The following is a 25,924-nucleotide window of genomic DNA, read 5'->3' on the forward strand; positions in this document are numbered from 1 at the left end:
ATCGAGGGTTAGGGAAAAGTGGGTGAGAACATTGTTTCCAAATTTTCTTTTTCTCCTTCCCCTATCTGGGGGGAAAGAGGAGATATGAGAAGCTGCACCCAGCCTCCCAACCACTACCTCAGTACCTGGGGATGGGGAACAACCACTTGATGTCATCCCAGGGGCCCTGATGTGGAGCATGCTCTGAGGGTTATGCTCAAGTGGTTCGATTGTTCTAAAATGCCTTTGATCTCACAAATCCAAGGATGAAGAAATCCTTCCAAGGTCCACTGGCTGACATAATCCACCTTAGAGTTTCCATTCACGCAGATATTTGCTGCCAACACTTGGCTGGGATAGTTGACCAATATGTTCTGCCCTCCTTCCTCTGTGTTACCAAATGTCCTCTGTAGACTCCAACAAACCGCTATATCCCCCACATGCATCTGGGTGTGCTCTTCACTGCTCTGTCCAAGCCACTGAGGAGGCCCAACTCTAACTCATGCACTCCACAGACAAAAAAAAAACCCTGTGATTCTCCCCATGGTTGGAACTCTAAATCCAGTGGTTCAGTTGGAGGGGATCCCCAAAGAAACCTCATCTGAAGTGATCCCAGACCTGACTCTTGTAGAACAAGGTCCAGATCTGTCTGTCACCCACATCAGCCTATGCCCACACTAGTAGTTGCAATTGCTGGCTCAGTTCTGTCTTCATCCCCATCTCTCACATAAACCAATGGATGTTGCATCCCAGCCCAACCCTACCTACCAAATACTCAGTCAGTCCTCACATACACCAGCAGGAGCTGCACCTTAGTTGGAGCAACTCACAATAAGCCCCTAGGCATGCCCCCAACCCTGATTCCTGTGCTTGGCAGTATGTTTAGTAGGACTGGTTCAGTCTGTCCCACATTCCATTCAGCTCTCATACATGTCAATGGGCATGTATGAGGAGGACAGACAAAGAGGAAGATCTTCTGTCCGATGATTCACCCCCCCAAGTGAGTGCAATGGCCGATGCTATGCCGATCCGAAGCCAGGATCCAGGAACTTCTTCCGGTATCCCACACGGGATCAGCCTCATCAACCCCACTATTCAGCCCACATTCATGCTGGCAGTCTAGCCAGGCCTGCCATCAGTTTGCCAGTAAAGGTTGCGATCCATCTGAGAGGTGCCCACAGTTTCCCTAGTGGGCTCACTCCCAGTCCTGGACCTTACACTCTCCAGATGGTTTTGCAGTCTAGATTGACAGAATTTGCCCCCAGTTCCAGCACTTGCCAGGTGATACTGCACCAAAGCCAAACTAATCTTACTCTGGCTCATACGTGTATCAGTGGATATGATTGCTTAGCCCAGCTGGCTCTTCCTCTAACTCTGTTCACAGGCAAGCCAAATAGGTGTTGTGGCACTGCCTGTGCAAGTGGGGGCAATGGGCCAGCAGGGGGGTGTGCATCACACCCCTACTGGGCTTGCACCACCCTCCTCAGGTCGACATGTGCTGGTGAAAGCTGTGGTCCAGTCTGGCATGGCCCATCTCACCTTGTCATTTGCCAGCAGGTGCTGTAGCCTGGCCCAGCTCTGCCTGCCCAATTCCAGCATATGCTGGTGGGTGCTGTAGCCTTGTCCAGCTCAGCCAGCCCCCAGCCCTAGCCTTAATGTGAACTGGCTGGTGTTGCAACCCAACCTGGCCTGTCCTGCACCGCATACTGGTTTTCAAATCTGCCAGTGGGAGTTTATGAACTGGCCGAGCCTGGCCTATCCTCAGACCTAACCCACATGTATGACAGTGGGTACTATAACCTGGCCTGGTCTGGGCTGCTCCCAGCCTTGGTTCTTGTGCTCACCCGAAGGGACTGCATCCTGACAAAGGAGTTACCTAAGCTCCTATATCAGGTCTCCTTCCAGTAGCAGGTCTCAGGCCCATCTGTGTGTCCTTGGCCCAGACTAACTTTGTCCACCTCTTGTTCTGGAAAGAAGAATGGCCTTGCCTGACCAGCCCATGTCCATTCCAGTTCTTACTGTTGTTACAGCCCAGCCACACCTGATTCACACACTCCCGGACACAGCCCTCATGTGGTGAAGTGGGGGCAGACACAGCCCAGCCTGTCCTACAGCCACCCTGGCTCTCATAGCACCAATGGGTGCTAGAGTCTAGCATCATCTGGCACATCCCAGATCCAGTCTACACCCATGTCCAGATCATCACCCCCATTTCAGCTCTCAACATTCACTAGTGGGAACCACAGTCAAGCCAAGATGTGTCCTTATCTCCCCCAACCAGGTGCATTTCCAGCCATGTGCCAGTGGTTGCTCTGACTCAGTTCAGCATCGCCCATCCTCTCCCAGCCCGCCCCCAGTTTTAACTCTCATTGACAGGTGCCTATCTCTGCCCAGTCTGCTCCCATCCCTGACTCATGCAAATCAATCAGTGTGAAAGCCTAGCCAGCATGACCCATACTTAAGCCTAGCTCCTGCACCTGCCAGCAGGCTAAGGTTGGCCCAACCCTGCCCAGTTTGCCCCTCTCCAGGGTCACTCCACATACTTGCCAATGGGTGAAATTATCTTTCCAGGCCTGACCAACACCCAGGCCTGAACCACATACCCACCAGCAGGAACTATGGCCCACCAGGAGAGCTTCCCGACTTCCCCCACTAGGCCCACTCCCAGACATAGATCTCACATGTTTCAGTGGGTGCTAGCCTTTAAGTGGCATAGTCTGCCCACTCTGTTCCAGTCTTTGTGTTGCAGCCCAGCCCACTCCATAGCCTAATCTTGGGTGTGCCTATGAGTGTTATAGCCTGAACCTCCCCTGCCTGTTCCCCACCCCAGTATCCATCGAAGGGTTCCATGGTCATGCCTGGTTCAGCCTGTCACCACTCCTTGCTGTTAAGTTAACCAGTGGAAATTGCAGTTCCACAGGGATGAGCCCAAGTATTCTCCACAGAATCTGCCGCTGACCTGGTTCTCTCACGTGCTGGTTAGTATCATGGCACAGCCTAACATGACCCATCTCCTGTTCTGACACTCACTGGCAGGTACTGTGATCCAGACCTGCCAGGCAGGCCTTCAGCCTTAGCTTTAGTGCGCACCTGTGAGTGGTGGTCATCTATTGTCCAATGCTAACTAGCCCAGCTCAGGTCTTCCACACGGGCTGGTGCATTGGTTTGACCCATAAAGGTCCTCCAGCCTCTCCCCTCCAAGCCACCCAGTCTCAGCCCCTTCGCTTACCTGGAAATATAGTGGCCTTATCATTGGGAGTCACTTACAAGTCATTCATCGCCTGCAACACATTCCATCTCCCACATTCCCCTTCCCCTTTTCCTGATTAATCAACAGTCCCTGCACCTAGGAGCACATGGGTTGCCCAGCCCAGCCTTCTGGCTCCTGGCACATGTGCTGGCCTGGGACTATGCCCCTCTACACACCCATGATCCAGGCCCATTCAAAGCTCCCCAAGCCTGGTCCACCAGCACACTAGGCCAGCATGCAAATCTGGGGCTCTCCCCACCTCTCCCCCTAGACCAAACACCTGAGGTCATCCCAAGGCATGCTCTGTCTGCCTGGATGTGAGGCCCCCAGGTCTGGCAGGCCCCTACCAGCGCTATCCTCCTGGCCCCGGAAGGTGGCATCCCTGGGCCCCGCGGACTGTCCACCACCAGCCGCAGTCAGACCGGCAATCAACATCATTCTTTTAAAGATTAGTAGTCTAACCTTTGCATGATCTATTTAATCAGTTTACAAGAACATTTTCATATGACTGTGGAAAAAAAAATTGCACTGAAGTTAAATTCCAAGCATTGTTCACCTTTTAATAGCTAATTAATAATTAACCTAAATACCACCCTTTGGTATATTGCAGAAATTTAAGGTAAAGTACATTTTGTAGAACAAAATAACAGGCTTAAAATGTCAATTTGTAAATTAAGCAGAAGGAATATAAGAAAATGTAGGCAAAAAGTTAAATTACCCAAAAATAGAGTACAAAGGAAATTGTTATCATAGATGAGGTATAATTCCCTAAATTGAGATTTCAGTGCTTCAGATTGCCATCAAGTTGTTAGCAATTTAAGTTATTTCGCATCCCAGCATAGTGTCTGGCAAGCCAGTGCCTTTGTAGCATTGAGTATCTCTCACAAGATGCAGTCATAGTGAGACAGGCTTCACATGGCAGTCTGAAAGCACTGGTATGGAATGCCTGAGTTCCTGGATTCCACCATATTCCACTCACATAAATCACGATCATTAACCTGGCAGAGGAAGATTACCTGGTGGTCCAGGACACCTCAGTCCTCCACATCTATGAGTCTCTTTAGAAAGCCACTATGAACCAATGCTTTCTCTCCCAAGAGCCCAACCCAATGTAATCACTTTCAAGGTCCAATCTTCAAACACCACTAACAGATTAAATTCTTCCTTTAATCCACTAAGGTGAGGCTCAGGGAAGGTCATCCAAATTATCTACAATACACTATTTTTTGTATATCCATTTGTAACCTGTGATTTCAAAGAATTGCTTCATCAGTTCTAACATCTTTTGGATAGTTTCGGTTTATGTAAAACAAAAATCTTATCCACAGACATGGATATTTTTATTTCCTTTTCCAGTTTTGATCCCCTTTACCCCTTTCTCTTTCCTAACTGCTATTAATACTTCCTATGTTAAATAAGAGACATGAAAGTGGACTTCCTTGTCGTATTTCAGATCCGACCATTTGGTGTATCGTATTGATTTGTCATAGAAGCCTTTATAATTTTGAGGTGTTTCTTCTAATTCCTGAGGGGTTTTGTTTTTGTTTTAATCATGAAAGGATGTTGAATCACCAAATGTTTTTTCTGTATTTACCAAGATGATCATGTGGTTTTTATTCATTCTGTTGATGTAGCTTATGACATTTTTTGATTTACAAATGAGCTATCCTTACATTGCAGGGATAAAATCCACTTGATTGTGATGTATGACCTTTCTGATAAAGTACTAGATTCAGTATGTCAACATGTTGTTGTGAGTTTTTGCATCTGTGTTCATCAAGAATATTGGCTATCCAAATCATAATAAAAAGCTCTGGGAAAAGGGAGTCATTACTAAAGAAACTGGGACTTACAACTTCTCTGGGGCAGAATGGGGAGGCAGGCAGGGCACAATGATGAATGAAGCTTACCTTGCTATGCAAGTACTCTTAGGTAACACATTTCAATACAGATGCTTTTACTAATACTGATTTTTTTTTACTTGTAAAATTTTTTTTTTTTACAATAAGGTAGTTTTTCAGAGCTATTCCAGTATTTACAATTTCTCAGAATAATCACATAAAACTACAAAGAAATAATTTTGGGGTATCATATTCTGGTATATAGTTATAACTTAGGGTAGTATAGTGAGCCCCAACATACTCAACTCTCATTCCTGTTGGATATTTCATTTGCTGGTTCACTGCTCAAATAGCCACAAGCAGCGAGATCTGGGCCATGAGGAAGCCAGAAGCAAGTAGATGATCACTTGATAAATTTCCTGAGGAAGTTGTAGTTTTTAGGAGTTAGTAATTTATTGCAAAGCTGGCACTAGATTTTAAATAAAGAACTTACAAATCAGTTGAAAAGTTGCCAAGGGAGGAGGAGGAATCAAGAGAGAACAGAGCAATTAATCATTTTAAAATATTTTATCAGGTTTCAGCTGATAAAATAAAATATTCCTGTAATTCTGAATTTATTTATCCATTTATTCATTGATACTAAGTGACTCAGAACCAGAGCAATAGGCTTTTATGCTCTCACCAAGGATCCACAAAGCAAAAAGGTGCAAATATGCAATGCCCTCAAGATCCAGCACCATCCCTAGTCAAAATACAATCCTGAGACCCAGAGACATGTATGTGCCCAGCCTTTTGATTGACCATCTGATACAGGCTGACACCTGCGCCCCCAGCTGGCAGAGACCAGAACCAACATTTCCATTGGTCCCAAAGCTAGTCTTACAAGTCAAACCAAGATGAAAGCAGAATCTTATCTGGCTTTTCTTTGTTGGTGGCCCCCAGTAAAATTCATGTATACAGATGCTAGTCTGGTTTGCACTGTGAGCTGTGAGACTTGCTCAAACACACACTTACATGACCTACATCTGTATTTTGTCCTATGCTTCTCCTTTTAACCTATTAAGACCCAAGTTTTCAATTCTGTAAGTATGCCAATCAAAACTGACACAGTGGCTTAAAAATACAAGTGGGAAACAATAGTCTAGAGCTTGCATAAATTTTATTAATAAAAATGGAAACACATGTTCTATAAATAGAAACTGGGAATACAGAGTTATCTTTTACATAGGTAAGCCATAATATACAAAGAAATGACTTTCGTGACCTATTAAACAACTATTTTTCATAGAAAAAAATAAAAACAAGAGCAATGGCAGCCAGTTAGCAGAGGCAATGCATGGCACAAATGCATGGAAACCTCAAAGAAAGGCAATTCAGAGCAGTGGCTTCCAGCACGAATTCAACAAGGGATAATGTGTCATTAGGGAAAGTGACAACACAACAGAAAGCTGTCTCAGGCTCCCGTAAGGGGGAGATTGTAGAAGGTAGATATACAGGGAAGAACAGGTCTGCAGAACTTTTGGGAGCCACGGCTGAGCTGGAGAACTTCTCCCTGTTGAGAGAGAGGAGTATATAGTGTGTGTGTGTGTGTGTGTGTGGCGGAGGGAGGTGGGGAAGAATACATTCACAAATCTATGTCCTGCTTTAGGCGAACCAGGGGAAGGCAGCAAACTTTTCTGATTTGCTTTCTTCTTCACTTCAAATATATTTATGACAAAGTGGTTCGTTCCAGGGTGATACATTTTGGTTACCTGCATACCACAGAAAAATATCACGAAACCCCCAGATCATAGGCAGACAACAGATGAGCAGATAAGAATTCTTTTTGAAAAGAAATACATGATAGGAAAACACCAAACTGCATTGTTTACTTATCCAGTATAAACCATTGCAGTAAAAGCTTTCCGAACATTAGCAAGAAAAGCTGAAAAATTGTTGGTCTTCCTCACGTTCTCCTGAAACTCGGCGAGGCACTCAAGATGAGGTACACTATCTGACACTGGAAGAGAAAAAACGGAAACAATCTGAAGGAGGTTCTTTTGTTCTGGAGGATCACACCAGATTTCAATATCAATTCTATTTTAATGAAATGCACAAAGAAGAATATGATATACTTAATTTTCAAATGCTCACTATATTCCAGACCTTTCCTTTAACCTCTAAGAAGTCATATCATAAATAGTACAATCTTGCTTCACATTGAAACAGATGGCACTAGGGTCGGAAGAACCAAGTAAAGCACAATGCCACTTCCCAATATCCTCAGACACTTGGCTTTAAATACCGAACCTCTTTCAGTACTGACAAGTCATTTTCTTCAGCAAAAATTTTACTTCAGTGACTTCCAGTTTCTAGCTACCAGACTGAAAAAAGAACTTGCAATGTCAAGCCACAATAACTTCCCATTATGGGGGGGAAAAAATCTAAAGTTTTCACAGGAAAGGGAGTCATTAAAAATGTGTTAGTGGAGGACAGCACTGAGGTCACACACCTGCCTGTTACATAGCATCACACATGGGTGCTGGCTCCTTTGCTGACTACTGCACATTCCAGCTGGGAAAGCAGCGAAAGATGACCCAAGTAACTGGGCCTCTGAAACCATATGGGAGAGTCCGATGAAGTTCCAGGCTTTGGCCTGGTTCAGTCCTGACCACTGCAGCTATTTGGGGAGTGAGCCAGTTCAGACTCTGTCTCTCCCTCTCTTTATGACCAAACTAAAAGAGGTGGTGGCAGGGCAGGTGTTTCATCTGATGGCTAGGCTGATTGGGGCACCTGCCTCTGATCTGGGAGTGCCTAGCTTAGTAACAGTTTTGCTCTTGATTCCAGCTTCCTGCTGAGAAGCAAGCAGCAGGAGCAGCCAAGTTCCTGCCATCCACGTGGGAAACCTGGACTGAATTCCTATCAAATGTGGTGGTCACAGGCATTTGGAGAATGAATGTGGTTTTGTTTTTCAATCAAATTAAAATAAATGAATAAAATATTATGGAAAAAAAAAAAAAAAAACGGTTGCTATCGCTGGAGTGCTACATGCAGAACTTACCAACCAACTGAAAAAATTAGAGAAAACCAAAAGGGAGGTAACAAGTGCTCTAAATTGTGGTTAGCACTTGGGGGTCAGCACTGTGGCAAAGCAGGAAGTCACTGTCTACATCACCAGGATCCCATGTGGGTACCAGTTCAAGTTCTGGCTGCTCTATTTCCAGTCCAGTTCCCTGCTCATGTGCCTGGGGAAGCAGTGAAGAATGGCCCAAGTCCTCACAAATGGAACACTCAGAAAAAGCTCCTGGCTTCCGGCTTTGGACCCAGCCTAATCTCAACCATTATAGTCATTTGGGGAGTAAAGTAGCAGATAGAAGATCTCTTTGACTCTCTCTCTCTCTCTCTTACTTTGCTTTTCAAACAAATAAAATAAATGTGTCAAAAATAAAATCTAGGGCCTGGTACAATGGCTCAGCTGGCTCATTCTCCCCCTTCCAGCACCAGGATCCCAAATGGGCACCGACTCATGTCCCAGCTGCTCCACTCTCCATCCAGCTCCTGGAAAAGCAGCACAAGACGGCCCAAACCATGGGACCCTGAACCCACATGAGACCCAGAAAAGGCTCATGGCTCCTGGCTTCAGATCAGCTCACCTCCAGCTGTTGTTGCCACTTATCACAGTGGATGAAAAATCTTTTCATCTGTGTCTCCTTTTCTCTGTAAATGTGCCTTTCCAACAAGAGAAAAAAACTAAACATCTGAATATGAATTGATTACCAAAATCTAAATTAAGAACAGGAATGGAATCAACAGGACACAAATCAGCAATTGACCCAAGAATCTGTTAAGCTAAAAATGCTGTAATATGAAAGCACAAATGTAATGTCCTGTGAATAATTTAATGAATTCCAATCAATCAAGCATTACATAAGGATATTGGAAGAATAAAATTAACCAACATCATTAATATGTGGCATTTTTCAGGGTGAGAATTTCTTAATCATTCAAGGTTAAAATAAATTGCAATATCCTCATTTTGCATTTGAATTTTAAATAAAATTAAAATATGTGGCATTTTCAGGATGTGAGCCTTTAATTATTCTAGGTTAAAATAAATTGTAATATCCTGATGATTTTGCATTTGAGTTTTAAATTATCTGCTTAGGTGAGTTCTAATACACACATTAGGAGGCTGGAGTCTTTTCCAGGTCTGAGAAAGTCTTTGGTACTCTGATTACGATTACATTAAAGATATAATTTGCTTTAGACATTTTGAAGATACTAATTCTAATTCATGAACATGAAAGATTTTCCCATTTATCTGTGTCTTCTATTTCTTTCCTTAATGTTTTATAATTTTCAGAGACCTTCCACATCCTTACTTAAATTTACCCCTAAGCATTTACATTTTTTTGGTAGCCATTGTGAATGGGACTGATCATACAACCTCATTTTCAGCCGTGGCATCATTGTGTGCATACACCAACTACTAATTTTCAAATGTTGATTTTATATCCTGGAATTTTACCAAACTCTTAGATGTTCCAATAATCTCTTTGCAGAGCCTTTTGGTTCCCCTATGTGTAACATCACGTCATTTACAAACAAGGGGAATTTGACTTCTGTTCTCATCTGTATCCCTTTGATCTCTTTTTTATCTAGTGGCTCTGGTAAAAATTCCAAAAATGTTGAATAGTAATACCATGCGTGAGAATCACTGACTGGTTCCAGATCTAAGGGGAAACACTTCCAGTTTTCCCCCTTCAATCTGATGCCAGCTGTGGGTTTGTCAAATATTGCCTTGATTATGTTGAAACAAACCACATCCTTTATAAAAGTTTTAGCTTTCATTTACTTTTTTTTTTTTTTTTAATTTGAAAGGCACAGATACAAAGGGGTAGCTTAGACTGACTGGCTGGTTTACTTCCCAAATGCCCCCAATGGCTGGTTCTGAGCCACACCAAATCCCGAAGCCAGGAATTCAATCCATGTCTCCTGCATGGCTGGCAGGAACTACATGATCTAAATCACCAGTATTGCCTCGCAGCATCTGCATTAGCAGAAATTTGCACTCAGGATTCTAGTTTGAGTGTCAAACTCAACATTGTAACAAGCAATTAGTTTCTTTTTTGCTTTGTTTTGTTTCAAATGCAAACTCCAGTCTATTTATTTTCTTTCAGATTTATTCATACTTATTTTTATTAGAACAACAGATACACAGAGAGGAGAAATGGAGAGGAAGATAATCCGTCTGATGATTCACTCCCCAAGTGACCGCACTCAGGTTGGACCTGAGCAAATCAAAAGCCAGGAGCCAAGAGTTTTTTCTGGGTCTCCCATGGGGGTGCAGGGTCCCAAGGCTTTTGGGCCATCTTGGACTGCTTTCCCAGGCCACTGGATGGGTAGCGGGTCTGCCAGAATTTGAAACAGTGCCCATATTGAGATCCCAGCATGTGCAAGGTGAGGACTTAAGCCACTAAGCTACTGTACAGGGCCCTCCTATTTATTAAGTGCCCACAGAGTGCCAGGCCTTGTAAAACACTGTTCATTCTCTGAGTGAAATTGTCCTTTTGCATTCATTTTGAATTAAGCTGACACTTAAGCTGCAGTGTCACAAAAATCACATCTTTTAAGATTTGCTCAAAAAACGAGTTTCTAAACTACAGTAGTAGCAGACCATGCACAAGCCAACTGCTAAAGCCTATCTGCCATTGCATCTGACATATTCTCCTCAGAAGCCTCTCCCTTCACCTCCTCTTCTACCTTAAAGCCCCACCTTTGCCAACACTACCCCTGCCTCCTGCTCCACCACCTGCCACCTCCTCCCTTCTCTCCTGCAGGGGGGAGTAAAACCTCTGCAGTGGCAGATTATGAGTTTCTCTTTCTGTAAATCTGCCTTTCCAATAAAAATAAACCAATCTCAAGAAATTGTTATTAAAAGTCTGAATTATTTCATCTGCATTTTCAATTTTGTTCTTTGTTTTCTAAACAAATAAGAGCACTGAAATAAGTACCTTATTTTTATTTGTGGTACTTTTACAAACTACATCATCTTCATAAGGCTTCAGAAATGCTAATATGATAGCATATTTTGGGGGTCCTTGGTTTTGTCAATTAGTACAGTGTGTGCAAAACCCATTCCCAAATTCTCTTGTGCCACTGAAATAAGCACCCTTCCACGTTGGAAACAGCTGTTGTGCTGCTGCAGTGGTTGAACCACCTTCCCCCACTCACTCACCACCTAATAAAAGGCTCAACTCCACCTCGAAAACACACCATCCCACCTACCAGCACTACATGCACCTCTGGCTCTCCAGCATGCTAACTGACCAAGTCAAATTGCTTATGAAATGCAGTGACTGCAGCAGACATGTGGTGCAGCAGCTAAGACACTGCCTAGGACCTCTGTATCAAGTGAGTTTGAGTCTTGCTGGCCTCCCCTTCCAACTCCAGCTCCCGACTAATGCACTCTAGAAGGTAGCTGATGATAATTTAAGGAGTTGTGTTCTTGCTACCCGAGACACAGAGTGATTTCCTGGCCCCTCTTCATAGAATGGCTCAGGCCCAGCCACTCCACTGCAGCAATGTGGAGGAATAATGGATGGAAAATCCCCCTTTGTTTCTGTCTCTTCTAATGCCTTTTAAAATGCAGGGACTTTTGGTTTATACTTTCCAAGCATTTTAGCGATAGGCATTCCAGAGATGTTATTAAGGTTCCTAGATGTTATCTACAAATCAACACTATCCTCACAACCTGAGAAGACGTCACCTCAAAAGGCAAGACTGAAAAAGAAAGCAGTAGCTTACGGCCCTGTTTCCTTCAAACTATCTCATGTTCTGATTCAGTGACACTGGATCCTAACAGTAAACATCAGGTAAGAGACAGATACACACCTTCATAGTCCCTTGCTTCATTCAGACACAGGGAAAAAAAAAAAGGCTTCTCAGGATGCTTAGGGTCAATATTAGTGAAAATAAACTGCAATTTATCACCTGAAAAACAAAGTTAATTTAAGGACATTTTAGTAGCATAACTTTCAACAGAAAAAAGGTTTTCTTATCACTGTGATCAATACCTGCCTTGCTAAGTACGTAATACTTAATATCTCCAAATGTAGAAGTTACAGATTACTTTAAAAACATTTACTTTAAAATTTATCCTCGTTTGTTTGCTTGCTTGATTTATTTACTAAATTGATTTTTATTTTTGCCCTTGTGTTTTTGTGTGTGTGTGTATAAAAGGGGAGGGAGGCAGGGCACGTGTGTTTAAGAGAGAAGCCGATGGAGAGTAGCAATTTCCTGTTTTCCTTCCCAAATGCCCACAACAGCTAGGGCTGCAGCCGAGGGCCAGGAAAGTCCTCGGGGTCTCCCCGGCGGGTGGCAGGGACCTGAGCACTTGTACCACCATGTGCTTCTTGCCAGGGTGTGCATCACCAGGAAAGTGGAATCCAGAGCAAAGCTAGGACTCACACTAAGATGCTGTGATCAGGGAAACGATGGCATCCCAAGCAGCATGCCAACTGCAGCACCAAGTGGCCACCCCTAAGGTATTTTAAATATGACAACAAAGCAAAGGAAACAAATGAAAAAAAAAAAAACATAAATTGAACTTCATTAAGGTTAACAGCTCTAGTCCTTCAAAGGCTACTATCAGGACAATAAAAATAATCCACACAACTGAAAATATATGTAAACCATACATCCAATATGGGTTAAACTCACAGAACACAATTTAAAACTCCTACAATTGAACATCAAAAAAAATACCCAATTCAATGATGAATGTGAATTTGAAAGCATAATTCTCCAAATATTCACAGATGTTCAATAAAGCACAGTAAAGATACTCAACAAAATTGATCACTAGGAAAATACAAACAAAAACTGCACTGAGATGTCATTTCACACCCACGATGATGGCTACATAAAAACAACAGGAGGGGCTGGTGTGTCCACCCACTGTGGAGTGTGTTTTTAGCAGTGAGGTGTCAAATACTATTATTGTGTGAACACCATAAAAGGCATACTTACACAAACTAACAGGGCTGCCGGGTCACTAAGCATTATAATTTTGTAAGGCTACATTTGTATATGTACTGTTGGTGAAACTATCATTGGGTGGCATGTCACCATGAATACAATATTTTTCAGTCATAAAAAAATGAAGTTCTAGTATAAGCCACATAGATGAACCTTAACAATATAAACCTAAGTGAAATAAATTTGATACAAAAGAACCAATATTTTATATACAATTTCACTTGCATCAAATAAGTAATTTCTGAGATACTCAATTAAAGCAAAGTGAAGGGTTTGATTTGGGTCTTCTTGTCCTTAAGGGGAAAAAAAAATTAAAGCACTTCGAGTGCTTTCCTCATTCTTGCACTCAACCATCAACACAGGACTTCTGTAATCAGATGTGTTGAGGTGTTCCTCTATACACTAAGCAGTTAACTCTGGAAATTCTCCAATTCCATTCAATTCTAATACTTTCTACCTGGAGTTAAGTGTCAGACAAGGCAGGTGGAGGTCTCACACCTGGAAGAGTATCCTGTTGTTCCTTGAGACCACTGACCTTACGCATGCACGCACGCATGCACGGCTGGCGTGTCTTGGGGCCCTCTGACAGCCCAAGGCTTGCTGATTCACTATGGGGAATCACAGGACTCCTGTCCCAAAGCGTCATGATATTAACACACCTACCATGTATTTTTCGAATTTCCAGGCCAAGACGATCTCTGTACAAGTCGGCAGATTTCTGTAGCGTGTTCAGTCTCTCTTCATTTGCTTTGTTAGCAGTGGCGATGGCTATTATTAGAAACACATAGTATCACATACTTCAAATAACAATGACCTCTCAATGATTATTTAAGAACTTAGAGATACTATGAACATAAGGCCAAGCATTGTGAATGTTTATATATACAGGGTTTTCCTCCACTGATTAGCTTTCTATTCATTTGAAGTGGAAGAAAAAATGGATTAAGAGGGAATGGGGAGAAGAAGTCAGTTTTGTTTTACAACATTCTAACACGAACAGGCCACAGACTTGCAAAGCTATCCACCCTAGGAGCAGAACCACTCTCCTTACACTATCTTACCTGTTCTAAACAGCTACAGGCATCTACTTGCTTCATGGGGAAACTATTCTGCTTCTTTAAAGCATAACAGTTTCTCATTACAAGTAAGCCTTATTATATGTTAGCTTAGGATTTTCTTAATTATTTTTTTAATGTACTTACCTCCATTAAAGGGAGAGAAGCAGAGAGATCAACCACCTGTTAGTTCACTCATCAATGCCTTCAGTGACCAGGGTGGCCAAGGAATACTGCCAGGAGTTGAGGACTCTATCAGGGCCTCCTAACTGGGCAGCAGGGACCCAACGCCCCGAGTCCAGACCTGCGGCTTCCCAGGGTGTGCACCAGCACTAAACTGGGATCCACAATGAGCCTGGCCTTCTCAATGAAGTACTCATTTGAATATACAAGTTTTCCATAAAAATTCTTTCAGTATGATGGTGCATAACTCTCCTATGAGCAAACTTCAAAAAGTTCATGCAAAATAGAACTGAAAAAGATGTAATGCACATTTTCCATGAACTTTTGGACACATTTCACATTAAATCCTGACAGAAAATAAATGGCCGAGAGATGCTTGTTGAATAAAGACAAATCTCGTTTAGTGGCACATCTCCCACTCTGCTTGATTAAACTCCCAAATCAATTTCAGCGTTACTCTGAGGACAGCAGATACCAAGATACAGGGGATTTGAAGTAAAACAAGGGAGAAAGGAACCACACGCAGCACACTTACACTTCACTGGCACCTTACAGACAAGCGAGGCTGGCTAAACCTGAAGTACTTTTAGTCCTTTTTAGGGAGGAACTGAACAAACAAGATGCACATAACTGAACCATCTTCACTTTGAAATTTAGGATAATACTTTAAACATGTTTATAACTGAAAACGTACTTTCCTTTTTCCTAGAATATTCTTCCTTAAGATCCTGGATATTTGCTTGAAGTTCTTCTAATTTCTGTTTTTTGTCTTTCACTTCAGCAACCAATTTTAACAAGTTATCTTTTTTTTCTTGAATCAACTTATTCTGTCTGTTGATCTCTGTAAAAAGCACAAGGTATTAGCTACAGTACACTTGTCTAACTCTGTCATTTACCTAGGCATAGGTAACATTTCCATAAAATTAAATAATGATCCAAAACTATAAAAGACATAAAAATTTCTAACATATTCTTTGTCTGTCTTTGAAAACAAAAATGAGACAGAAATTTTACTATAAGAATATCAAAGACTAAAAAACCCAGAAGTTCAGCCACTTCAAGTACACAAATTAGACCTTCTACCAGACACAACTAGATTCTGGAAAATGGACTTACATGGTGCTCTGAAGAAAAAGCAAATCCCTAATCCTAATGCTATATAAAGTATTTGGATTATAACAAAAGGATAGCAGGGAAAGAAGGTGGATAGGCAACAGTCATATATTATGAAGTGAGCAGATTCTGAAAACTGAAACCCAATAAAGGTGATTCCTCTACCTACAACAACATAAAATAATTCTACCAAAAGACATAAGTGGGGGCCAACCTAGCGTGGTAAAGCTGCCACCTGCAGTGCTGGCTGGCTGCTCCACTTCTAATCGAGCTTTCTGCTAATGCACCTGGGAAAGCAGACGGCCCAGGCACCTGGGCACCTGCTACCCCTGGGGGAGTCCTTGAAGAAGCTCCTGGCTCTGCATCAGCTCAGCTCTGTTACAGAAAACATATTTTCTAAAAAGTACAAAAATACTTAGTAAAATAGTAACATAATAATCAGCTCAGAACAGACTGTGTATAGTTAAGGATATAACATCAAAGTATTGCAGAAAACCTTTAAATAAATAAGCACTTTATATATAACAAACACCCACTCTTGCTACTGATTCTTAAATCAGAAATGCAGACATTTCTTCAAAATGATAGTCACACAACAAAACCTTTCAAATGTGCTCTAATTTTCTTAAAATGAAACACTACAGGATTTGTACAAGGAATCAAACAAGGGTGTCTGCTATTTTCTCTTAAAATTTTCAACTAACCCAAGATGTAGATCCAGTAAAACTACAGAAAGGGAAAAACTAGTTGTCATTGTTTGCAAAGAAAAAAAGCCATCTATCTAGAATACTCAAAATATTGAAAATTTGTATTGTAGTACCAAAATCAATAGCTTTTATAAATAACACCCATAAACTGGTAAAATAAAAAAATAGTTGTGTCTGCTAACATTAATAACTGTAAAATCACTTTTTGCTAACCCATGCTTTTTAAAAGATTTTTATTTTTATTGGAAAGGCAAATATACAGAGAGCAGAGACAGATCTGTCCACTGGTTCATTTTCCAAATGGCCGCCATGGCTGGAGCTCAGCTGACCCAAAGCCAGGAGCCAGGAGCTTTTTCTGGGTCTCCCACATGGATGCAGGGTCCCAAAGTTTTGGGGCCGCCCTCTACTGCTCTCCCAGGCCACAAGCAGGGAACTGGATAGGGAACGGAGCCACCAGGATTAGAATTGGCACCCATATGGGATCCTGGTACATGCAAAGAGAGGATTTACGTGCTAGGCTACCGTGCCGGGCCCAAAGGCAAGTTTTTTAACCTCAATGAACCTCAACTGCCTGACTGGTAAAACAACAATTGTATCATGGACAAATTTCAGGACTTTCCCAGAGTAAATGCCTCACTTTTTAAAAAAGATTTTATTTATTTACTTATTTATCTGTTTTTATTTGAAAGCCAGTTAGAGGGGAGAGAGATGTTTCATCTACTGTTTCACTCACCACAGGGCCACAACAGCAAACGCTGGCACAGGAGGAGGCCAGGAACCTGGAACTCCTTCCAAGTCTCCCACGTACGGGGCAGGAGCTCAAAGACTTACACAGCTGAGCAACGGCCTTCCAGTCAATACGATCCGCAGCAAATCACAATTTCTGAGCCCAACACTAAAATGGGGACTAGTACCAGTAATACCCATTTTGGAGAACTGTAGAAAGGACTGAAGAAGCTGGCATCTTTAGAGTTCAACACACAGTCCTCAGCACAGAACAACTCCCGACAGTCCTTGGCTTTCTCTTTCATTGTACACATTTCTCCACAACTTCAACCCATTAAATACACTAACAATTACCCCATTGTGATCTCTGGTAGACAGACTACTTTCCCAGCTAGCTTCCAAACAGGTATACAGCCTACCAAATATTACATCCTGCAAGGCGCCAAACAGTTAAATAAATCCAGCTCCTTTAAAAACATTTTTGTCCTCTTCTAATACCTCACTAACTAAACACCCCACTGCTCATCTGCATCCCGTGTCAGAGGACATCATGCTAGGCCACACCCTCACTGTCAAGTCAACAGACAGGGGTCTTCATCCTCAGACCTGGCATAGACCCAAGCCATCTTGATGGTCTGCTTGGACACTGCACTAGCCTTCCCTTTAAACAGTCTCTTTCTCATTATCTTACTCTACTGGGCATGATATACTGCCAGAATGCTTTTGTCAACTTATGAATCCAATGCAATTTTTTGGTTAAAATCTTGTAATAACTCCTTTGAAAACAAGCCTAAACTTTGCACAACATGTCATGTCCATCTCCCGGCCAACCAGATCTTCCAGCCCCTTCTTGCTATTCCCCATCCACATCAGACTCCAGCCATCCCAGAATTCATTGTAAACTTGTGAGTTTGTCACAAGTTTTGTCACATTCCAAACTGCTGGTACCTCTTCTCAGAATGCAGAAATAAATCCAACAAACTTGCCCAATCTACCTCCATGTGTGTCCAGGGAAAAGTAGTATAATCAGTGTAGACGTTCAAAAGGTGTTTTGGTCACTATCAGCCATCTGACCTTGGACAAGCTGTATCCACTCTTTGTACCAACTGTCAGATAAACACAAATATCTATACCCAGGATTCAAGAAGTCAATACATCCCAAGAGATGTCTAGAATGCCTGCCACGGGGTGTGTGTTAGGTAGGCTTGCTATTAAATATTCTGCACCCACATGGCACCTATTCCCTTATTATAGCAACTATGAAAACGCATTTTAATTGTGGTTTCCCAGTATACACTTCACTAAATTGTGAGACGAAGCCCCACACAGGGCAGCAGTAATCAAACATTCACTGAACTCAGGCAAATTATACTTCTGTTCAAAAAAAAACATTTATAGTGCTTTCACATCTCACATCACTTGGAGCATAAGTTCGCAGGACAGGCAATCTTTGAGAGAGCATTTTGACATTAAAAAAAATGTCAGTTTCACAGTGATTTACCTAATCCCTAATAATTCTACAAACCAAACTCAAACTCAGTTATTCTCACATTAAGGCAAGCAAGAGGTTTTCCTTTTTTGCTTACAGTTACAGAAGGAATGAAAGAAGCAGTGAAAAGACATGAAACCTTCCAGTTTACAAAGTAAACACGTGTACCAAGTCTAGCAAAATAACATACCCAGGCTAAGAAAGCCGTGCCTTCCTGGGCCACAGAATGGGTAATGCGGGCAGGACAGAAAGGGGATTTTCAGTAACAACAGCAAAAGTAGAGGAAGAATCGGAGGACCGACCAAACCCAAAGAGCCGAGAAACACCAACTTGCCCATCCCCAGGCTATGACTTCCAATGTGAAAACAAACACGCATTTAAAAAAAAAAATACTGACACATCTCATAGATATAATGCTGAATGAAAAACAAAGAAGGAACACAAACAAAATCAAATGATTTAAGAGTCAAGAACAATGCTAAACAGAATTATGACCAGGTTAGTTACAGAAGGTGGGGGAAGAGGAGAACCTGAGTGGTGCCATTCCCTCAGCTGGCTGGTACATAAAGATGATGCTGCACAGACGAACGTGCGTATGCACAGTGTGCGTACAACTCAAGCTGCACTGCTGCACCCGTATGAGTGATCTCATGATAAACATGCCCAATCCAAAAGAGAACTCGGTGAGCTGCCATTTTTCACGTACGGTTTTTATATTCCAGGCACATCTCAACCATTCGTTCTTCTTCCTTTAACTTCACAAACAGTTTTTCTGAAAGACAAATGGAAGTTTCAGTTCAGCTGCAAGAACAGTAGAAAAAGAACAAGAACTGTAAACATGGCATGTTTTTAAGCCATGAACATCGGGTACCTGTCAGTAACTTGACGGAGTCCTTGCAGGCCTCTCTCAGCCCCACCATCTGACAAGGCGTGTCACTGAGGGAGCTTCTGAATTTGCTCCCAAATTCATTTATGCTTTTATCGAACAGGGCCAGTTCGTCCTCTACCATTATGTCGACAATGCTAAAAAACAAAACAAAAAACCAAACATGCAACACATCCTTAGTTGTAAGGAGGAGCTACTGAGTTCAACCATGAATTCCAATCAGGTGTATTTTGGCAGTTTGGGTTCTTGGGGAGAAATAGTTAGCAACGACCCTCTCTAACTCTAGCTATTCGAGGTAAACCAGGTCTCACGGGCTCAACTGTGGTCACGGGCAGCAAGAATCCAGGTCGCTTGGTAGCAGTCTATGACCCGGGAAACGACACGACACCCTCCGCTTTTAATCACTAGTGGTGACTTCTAGAGTGACGGCCAACGCTAGCCAAGCAACCTCTCCCCAGCCTCTTCTGTCCAACTCCGAACCCGAAGGGGGACAGGCCGACCGAGTAGGAGAGTGAGGGCTCCAGCGAGGGCAGGCACCAGTCACCCCTCCAGGAGGGTCAGACACCAGCCCGAGAGGCCGCCATCCACCCCGCCTGGCCGGCGAGCAGCAGCAGGTGCCAGCACGCCCGCGTTCCCCTGGCCCAGCAGCAAGACCCTCACCTCGGGGGGCAGTCCTGAGCCCCGCTGCCCGCTCTCACCGACCCCGCGTCGCCCCAGCCGACAGCCCACCTTTCGCTCAGCTCCCGCGGCAGCGCCAAATCTTTGATTTCAAACACAGCGGGCCTCCATTCACCTGCTTCCGGCCTGCCCTTCGCCTTCTGATTGGCTGGTAGCACAGGCTCCTTATGAAAGGATTGGCGGAAAGTGATTCCAAGATTCTCGCGGGAACAAATGGGAGAAGAGCATTCTGGGATTCGTAGTCCTTTTCCGAGCTACAGTCGCATTCTCAACTAGGACCGCCCCAAGGCAGTCCGTTGTTCGAGTTCACAGAAAGCTTTCTGCACCAACATGGATGCTGAACTATTACTCTGGATGTTTAAATTGTCTCACAAATGCTAAAAAATAGGGATTTCTTTTCTAGATTTTTAAAAGCAATATGTTACATCAGTATGTTTAAATGTGACAATATTACCTGCATAATATTCTGGAATACATTTTTTCCTTAAATCGTATATTTTGCATTTCTAAATTCTACCCATCTAGAGAGTCCCAAGACACAAGAATGTCCGTAGTTTCAAAGATTAGAAGTTGTATGTGTCTTTTCTCCTTCCCATTTACTTCATCTGTTCCCTTCTAGTGGTATAGCAATCTGTTACTTATGAAATTATCTGTCTAGACCATTACCTCCCAGGTACAACCTATCTTTCATTCCAGTACACATAAGAATCCATGTCTTGCACCAATGCTTCTCAAAAGGCAGATTCCTACCCAAAGTGAAGTGCCTCACTCAAAGTGGCATTCCCCACACATCCCGCGCATCTGTGAGGAGACATGGAAACACCCAGGGCCAATGTTGTGGAACAAAGGATAAAGCCTGTGATGCAACAGTCCATAGGGCCACCAGTTCACGTTCCGGCTGCTCCACTTCCAATCCTGCTCCCTGCCAAAGACCTGAGGAAGCAGCAAAGCATGGCCCATGCGTTTGCGTCCCTGTAATCCAGGAAACCAAATGAAGCTGCTGGCTTCGGCCTGACACTACCCTGACTGCTGCAGCCATATGAGGCGCGAACCAATGGGTGGAAGATCTGTGTGTCTTTCTCTGCTTTTATCTCTTTGACTCTGCCTTTCAAAATAAATATATATTGAAAGCAAGAAAATCTCAAGTAGCATGCTATCCCTACTAAATCAAAGATTGTGGAAAAGAGTCCCAATGATATGTGTGTTAACAAGCCCTTAGGATGCACATTAAAGTTTGAGGGATATTGTTTTACACGTAGTAGTTAGCCTGGCATTATTTAGTGTAGCAATGTTGAGTCTCTCGGTGATTTAAGTCAGTTTTTTACCTTTCTAACTAAATACTTAGCACAGGCTGCTTACATAGGAAGGAAGCTCATTTTGTCTCATGGTTTTGGAGATTTGCAGCTTGGCTGCCTGGGGAGGCCAGAGGATAGCAGTGGCAAGTGAAGGAAGGATCACATGGTGAGCCTGTAAACAAAGAAAGCAGCTGGGATCAACTTGCACTGAAAATCAATCCTCTCACAAGAACCACTCCCAAGGGTCAAAAGAACCTTCCACTGTGTCAACTTCCCAAATATCATCACTGGATGCAATTTCCACAATGCTAACACCACCAATCTGTGACTCTAGCGATCAAAGTCCACATGACTTTGGGAGCCACATCCTATTCAAACCATAGCATGATTTTAGAAATATTTATGAATGTCATGTTCACTCACTTGCAGATAAAAGCACACGATAGGACTACTGGAGGGAGTGCCTGGAGGACCTCTTGATGGATCATTTACAATAATGATGTTATGGAATGACAATATCCCTGGGATGCTAGCCAGAATGGAGGCAATTATTTCCTGAACATCATTACTCTAAATTCAGTCTGAAATAAATCCATTTTACATTGCAAGGTGACATTGAAGAGATCACAAATGCAATTTACGCCTTAGAAAGCAGATAAAGTTTGTGCTAAAAGATAGCAGCCATGAAGAGGTATTAAATGTCGATGTCTCCAAAATGCATTTCTTCCACTGCGTAAGTGATGCAAGTTAATGTCAAATATCTCAGAATGATGTTGAATGATAGTGAACACTGTAATTCAGTGATGAATGGTTCATCGGATTACAAGAATATATTTTATTGTCTCTCCTCTAGCTGCCCAAGAAGATGCTGAAAAAGAAGGCCAATGGGAAGAAGCAAGAAGTTAAGGAGGTAAATTCCATGTTTCATATAAGCCCTAATAACATTGTCACTGAACAGGACATTCATCCCAAAGTGGATCTCACTGATTTTGTTAAATGTGCTATCTCCCACTACACGCAGGCACACACACACACACACATACACATTTGGATATAGCAGCAAAGGGTCTCCTGTATAAGCAATGGTTAATGCTTCTGCTATTAATCAGGTCACTGAGGCCTGAGGTAGCATTTACTATAAACAAAAATTCAGGGGAAATTAAATGTATCAGAATGAGAATAGTCTGGAAAGAACTGGGTGTATTCAACTACTAGAACTAACCCAAAATGACAGTCTTAAAGATTTTTGAGACTGGTGATAGTAGTAAAAGAAAAAGCTAGCAAACAAACAAACACTGTTATTAAGAAGAACAAACCATGCTGGGAAAATTAGCATACTGGAAAAATCTCTGAGGCAAATAGGAAAACGAAGGTTTGGGGGATACAGATTTCTGAATAATGGAAGGAATTGCAACGAATTTGATTTGTCTGGGCCAAGGATTCACCACCATTGAGAAGCTAGTTAACACCATGGCCTTCTTCTGAGAAATGTTCACAAGCATGAATATTCGGCACACAGTTTAAGTTCACTGACCCTAAATAAATCAGTTCAGGATATGAGCTACACAGGGACTAAAGACATCTGGCTAAGAGTATGCCTGTAAATTGAGTTGAGTTTGGCCTAAGCCTATCTCTGTCCTTGGATGACTATACTTGGATTGTTTGTGGTTTTTTGTTTTTTGTTTTTAATTTTTATTAGCAAGGCAGAGAGAAGTAGAGACAGAAGAAGGATCTTCTATCTGCTGGTTTAGTCCCCAAATGGTCACAATGGCAGAACTGAACTGATCCAAAGCCATGAGTTTCCTCCTGGTCTCCTATACAGGCGAAGGATCCCAATTATTTGGGCCATCCCACACTACTTTCCAAGGTCACAGGGAAGCGGATAGGAGTGCAGCACCCGGGACATATGGGATGCAGTGCTTGCAATCAAAGGATTAGCTCGATAAGTCATCATGCCAGCCCTTGGTGACTGTACTTGGAAGTACGGTCTTTAAAGAGGGAATAAGTTAAAATAAGGCCACATTGGTGAGCCTAGTCCAACCTAACTGGTGTTTTTATCAGGAACTTTGGAAATAGAAAGGCAGAGGAAGAAACTATGCGAGGACATAGGGAGTGGACAGTCACTTGCCAGCCTTGTTAGTTTCTCCAGAAGAAACAAACTCTGGCCAGCAATATGGCACAATAAGTAAAGCCAATGACTCAATACTGGTTGAGAGCCAGTTCATTTTCTGGGTACTCCAAATCTGATCTAGCTCTTGCTGATAGCCTGGGAAAATCAGTGGAAGATGTCATCCAGGTGTTTTAGTCCCCACATCCACATGCAAAACCTGGATGAAGCTCCTGGCTCCTGCTCTGGCCTGGTCCGGCCCTGGCTGTTGTGATCATCCAGGGAGAGAACCAGCAAACAGAAGATCTGTGTGTGTGTGTGTGTGTGTGTGTGTCTTAAGCTCTATTTGTCTCAGGAAGTTTTTCACATAACTTTTAAGGGAAAGGGGGGAGGATATAAAAGAAGGAAAGAGAGAATAATGGAAGGAAGGAAGGAAGGAAGGAAGGAAGGAAGGAAGGAAGGAAGGCAGGAAGGAAGGAAGGGAGAAGGAAAGAAGGCAATTAAACATAAAACATAAACCATGTCTTCAGATTCATAGTCTCCAGATTGAGAAAACAAATGTTTGTTGTCCCAGCCACCCAGCCTGGTATTTACCATGGTGTTGTGAAACTGAAGCATTTGCCTAAGACACAAAAATGGTTTGAGAGAAAGCATGGTCAGAGGAGAGGTGGGGATATCACTCAGAGGATTGCTGAGGGAGTGCACAAAAATGAACAAAGGGGAAAAAACTAACAATGGACTGGAAAGAATAAACAGATTTGGCAGATCTGAGGCAGAGTGGAGGAAATCCAAGTCTTGTTTTGCTTCAGTTAATTGTCCCAACGCCTTTGGAACTGGAGAACCCTCGGGAGATGTTCTTATAAAATCAAAAACCTGCAAGGAAAAGCTAGTGTGCCCTCAACCTCATCACAGTTCCCAGACTCTAAAGGCCTGAACAAACGTGAAGTTTAATTTTTAATTATAAAGCAGAATGTATTTTAGATTATTTGGTATCATCCACACCCTGGTTTAAGGACAAGACATCTTGAATAAAATGAATATTATGAATTATGTAGTTCAAACACTTCTTAGGAAAAGAACAAAGGGAAGTTATATCTTTCCTCATGTTTCATTAAAAACACTATAGAAATGACAGAACCTTAAATTGCCCAACAAAAAAGCCACATTCATAGGCTGATCAGCAATACAAACTATTGTCTCATGTGAATTGTTTTAGCACCATGATTCTAAGTCCCCATTCTATACCGGAATACCCGAAAGAATATTTTTATAATACCCTGCCCAAGTTCCCTCTCAGGAAATTTAATTGAGCTAAGGTAGGATTAAAGCATGGTACTTAAAACAAAGTTCAAAAGAGGTGCAGTTTAGTTTAGCAGTAGAGACATACACAAAGAGACAGAGACACACAAACACAAAATACACAGGCACAGAGAGAGAGATAGAGAGCGCGAGAGATCCCCCAGCTGCTAATTCACTCCCCAAATACTCACAATAATTGGGGATGTTGAGAGTTGCTGGAAGTGGGAGGCAGGAAGCCAAATACTTGAGTCATCACTTGCTATCTCCCAGTGTCTGTATTAGCAGAAAGCCGGAATTAAGGACAAAGCTAGAATTTGAACAGAAGTACTCTAATATGGGGTGCAGGCATCCCTGTAGATCAAATGTCTGACCAACATCCAAGATTTTGGTCAGCTGATGCATTTCCTCCAAGGGAGGGAACAGAGAACAGGCGGGTACCAATAAATGTGGATCTGTGATCCTGGAGCTGTTACAGCGGGACTCCAAGAGAAGTTGAGAGTGAGATTCATAGCCTGTGAGGAAGGTTTCCAGTGAAGGACACTGTAATTACCAAAGAAACCAATCTGGTAAGGCAATAAGCAAGGTTGCCTAGTCCACTTTTGGCCACCTGGTGGAGCTTAATGTGTGTCACACTGACTCTCCTAGATGTATCTTAACTCTTGACAGCCAGCCTCTCAGAGCCCAGGGTGTTTTTGCGCTGTCCTTCTGTTCTTTCCCAATCCACACAGTTTTCTTTGATGCTTCCCACTTCTACTGAAATACTCCGTTTTCAACGCACTATTTTCCTAATAGACTAAAAGCCCTTTGAAATCTATTCCTATCTTTATCACACAAAGAACAGCCCAAATCCTAGTCACCCTTACTCCTTTGTTTAATAAAAGCCACAACTCTGTCCTAATATATGTCTATGACCCAAATAATCTCCATTTCTGTTGTCTTACCTGATAGATAAAAAGCAGCATTTCCTTCCAAGTTTCATATACATTTCTTTCCCTGTTCTAAGTGTGTATATTCTATCATTCTCCTTGATAACAAAGGAGTGTGAAACTCTTTATTAAAAAGTTTGTGATCAGCACATAATCGGTCAGATGAATTTTATATGTCCAGGTATTTACTCAGCCATTTTCCTCAAAAATCCAATAAAACAATCAGAGTCACAGTCTATCTTAAATTAAAATGCATGGCTTTAAGGGCTATTTGACATGCAATAATTACTTTTGTAGTCTTCTAACCAAGCATAGAAATTGTTAATGTCTGCCCTGGAAGGAAATGAACTGTGTAAAAAGTTTCGAGCAAA

At 42.5% G+C, this 25,924-nt stretch overlaps 1 protein-coding gene across 1 annotated transcript; it reads right to left on the reverse strand.

The window, feature by feature from the left end:
* Positions 1-6,739: 6,739 nt before the first annotated feature.
* SPC25 (SPC25 component of NDC80 kinetochore complex) lies at positions 6,740-19,385 on the reverse strand. The gene is made up of 6 exons (XM_040972081.1): positions 19,234-19,385; positions 19,069-19,134; positions 15,022-15,168; positions 13,753-13,857; positions 11,944-12,042; positions 6,740-7,069 (listed from the first exon to the last, which is right to left on the reverse strand). Exons 1-6 carry the CDS (start codon positions 19,370-19,372, stop codon positions 6,942-6,944), a joined length of 684 nt encoding a protein of 227 aa, XP_040828015.1. The 5' UTR covers positions 19,373-19,385; the 3' UTR covers positions 6,740-6,941.
* Positions 19,386-25,924: the final 6,539 nt, after the last annotated feature.

The sequence above is a fragment of the Ochotona curzoniae genome, unplaced genomic scaffold (assembly GCF_017591425.1).
Source record: "Ochotona curzoniae isolate NIBS_2020 unplaced genomic scaffold, NIBS_Ocur_1.0 contig_2210, whole genome shotgun sequence".
NCBI classification, from domain to species: domain Eukaryota; kingdom Metazoa; phylum Chordata; class Mammalia; order Lagomorpha; family Ochotonidae; genus Ochotona; species Ochotona curzoniae.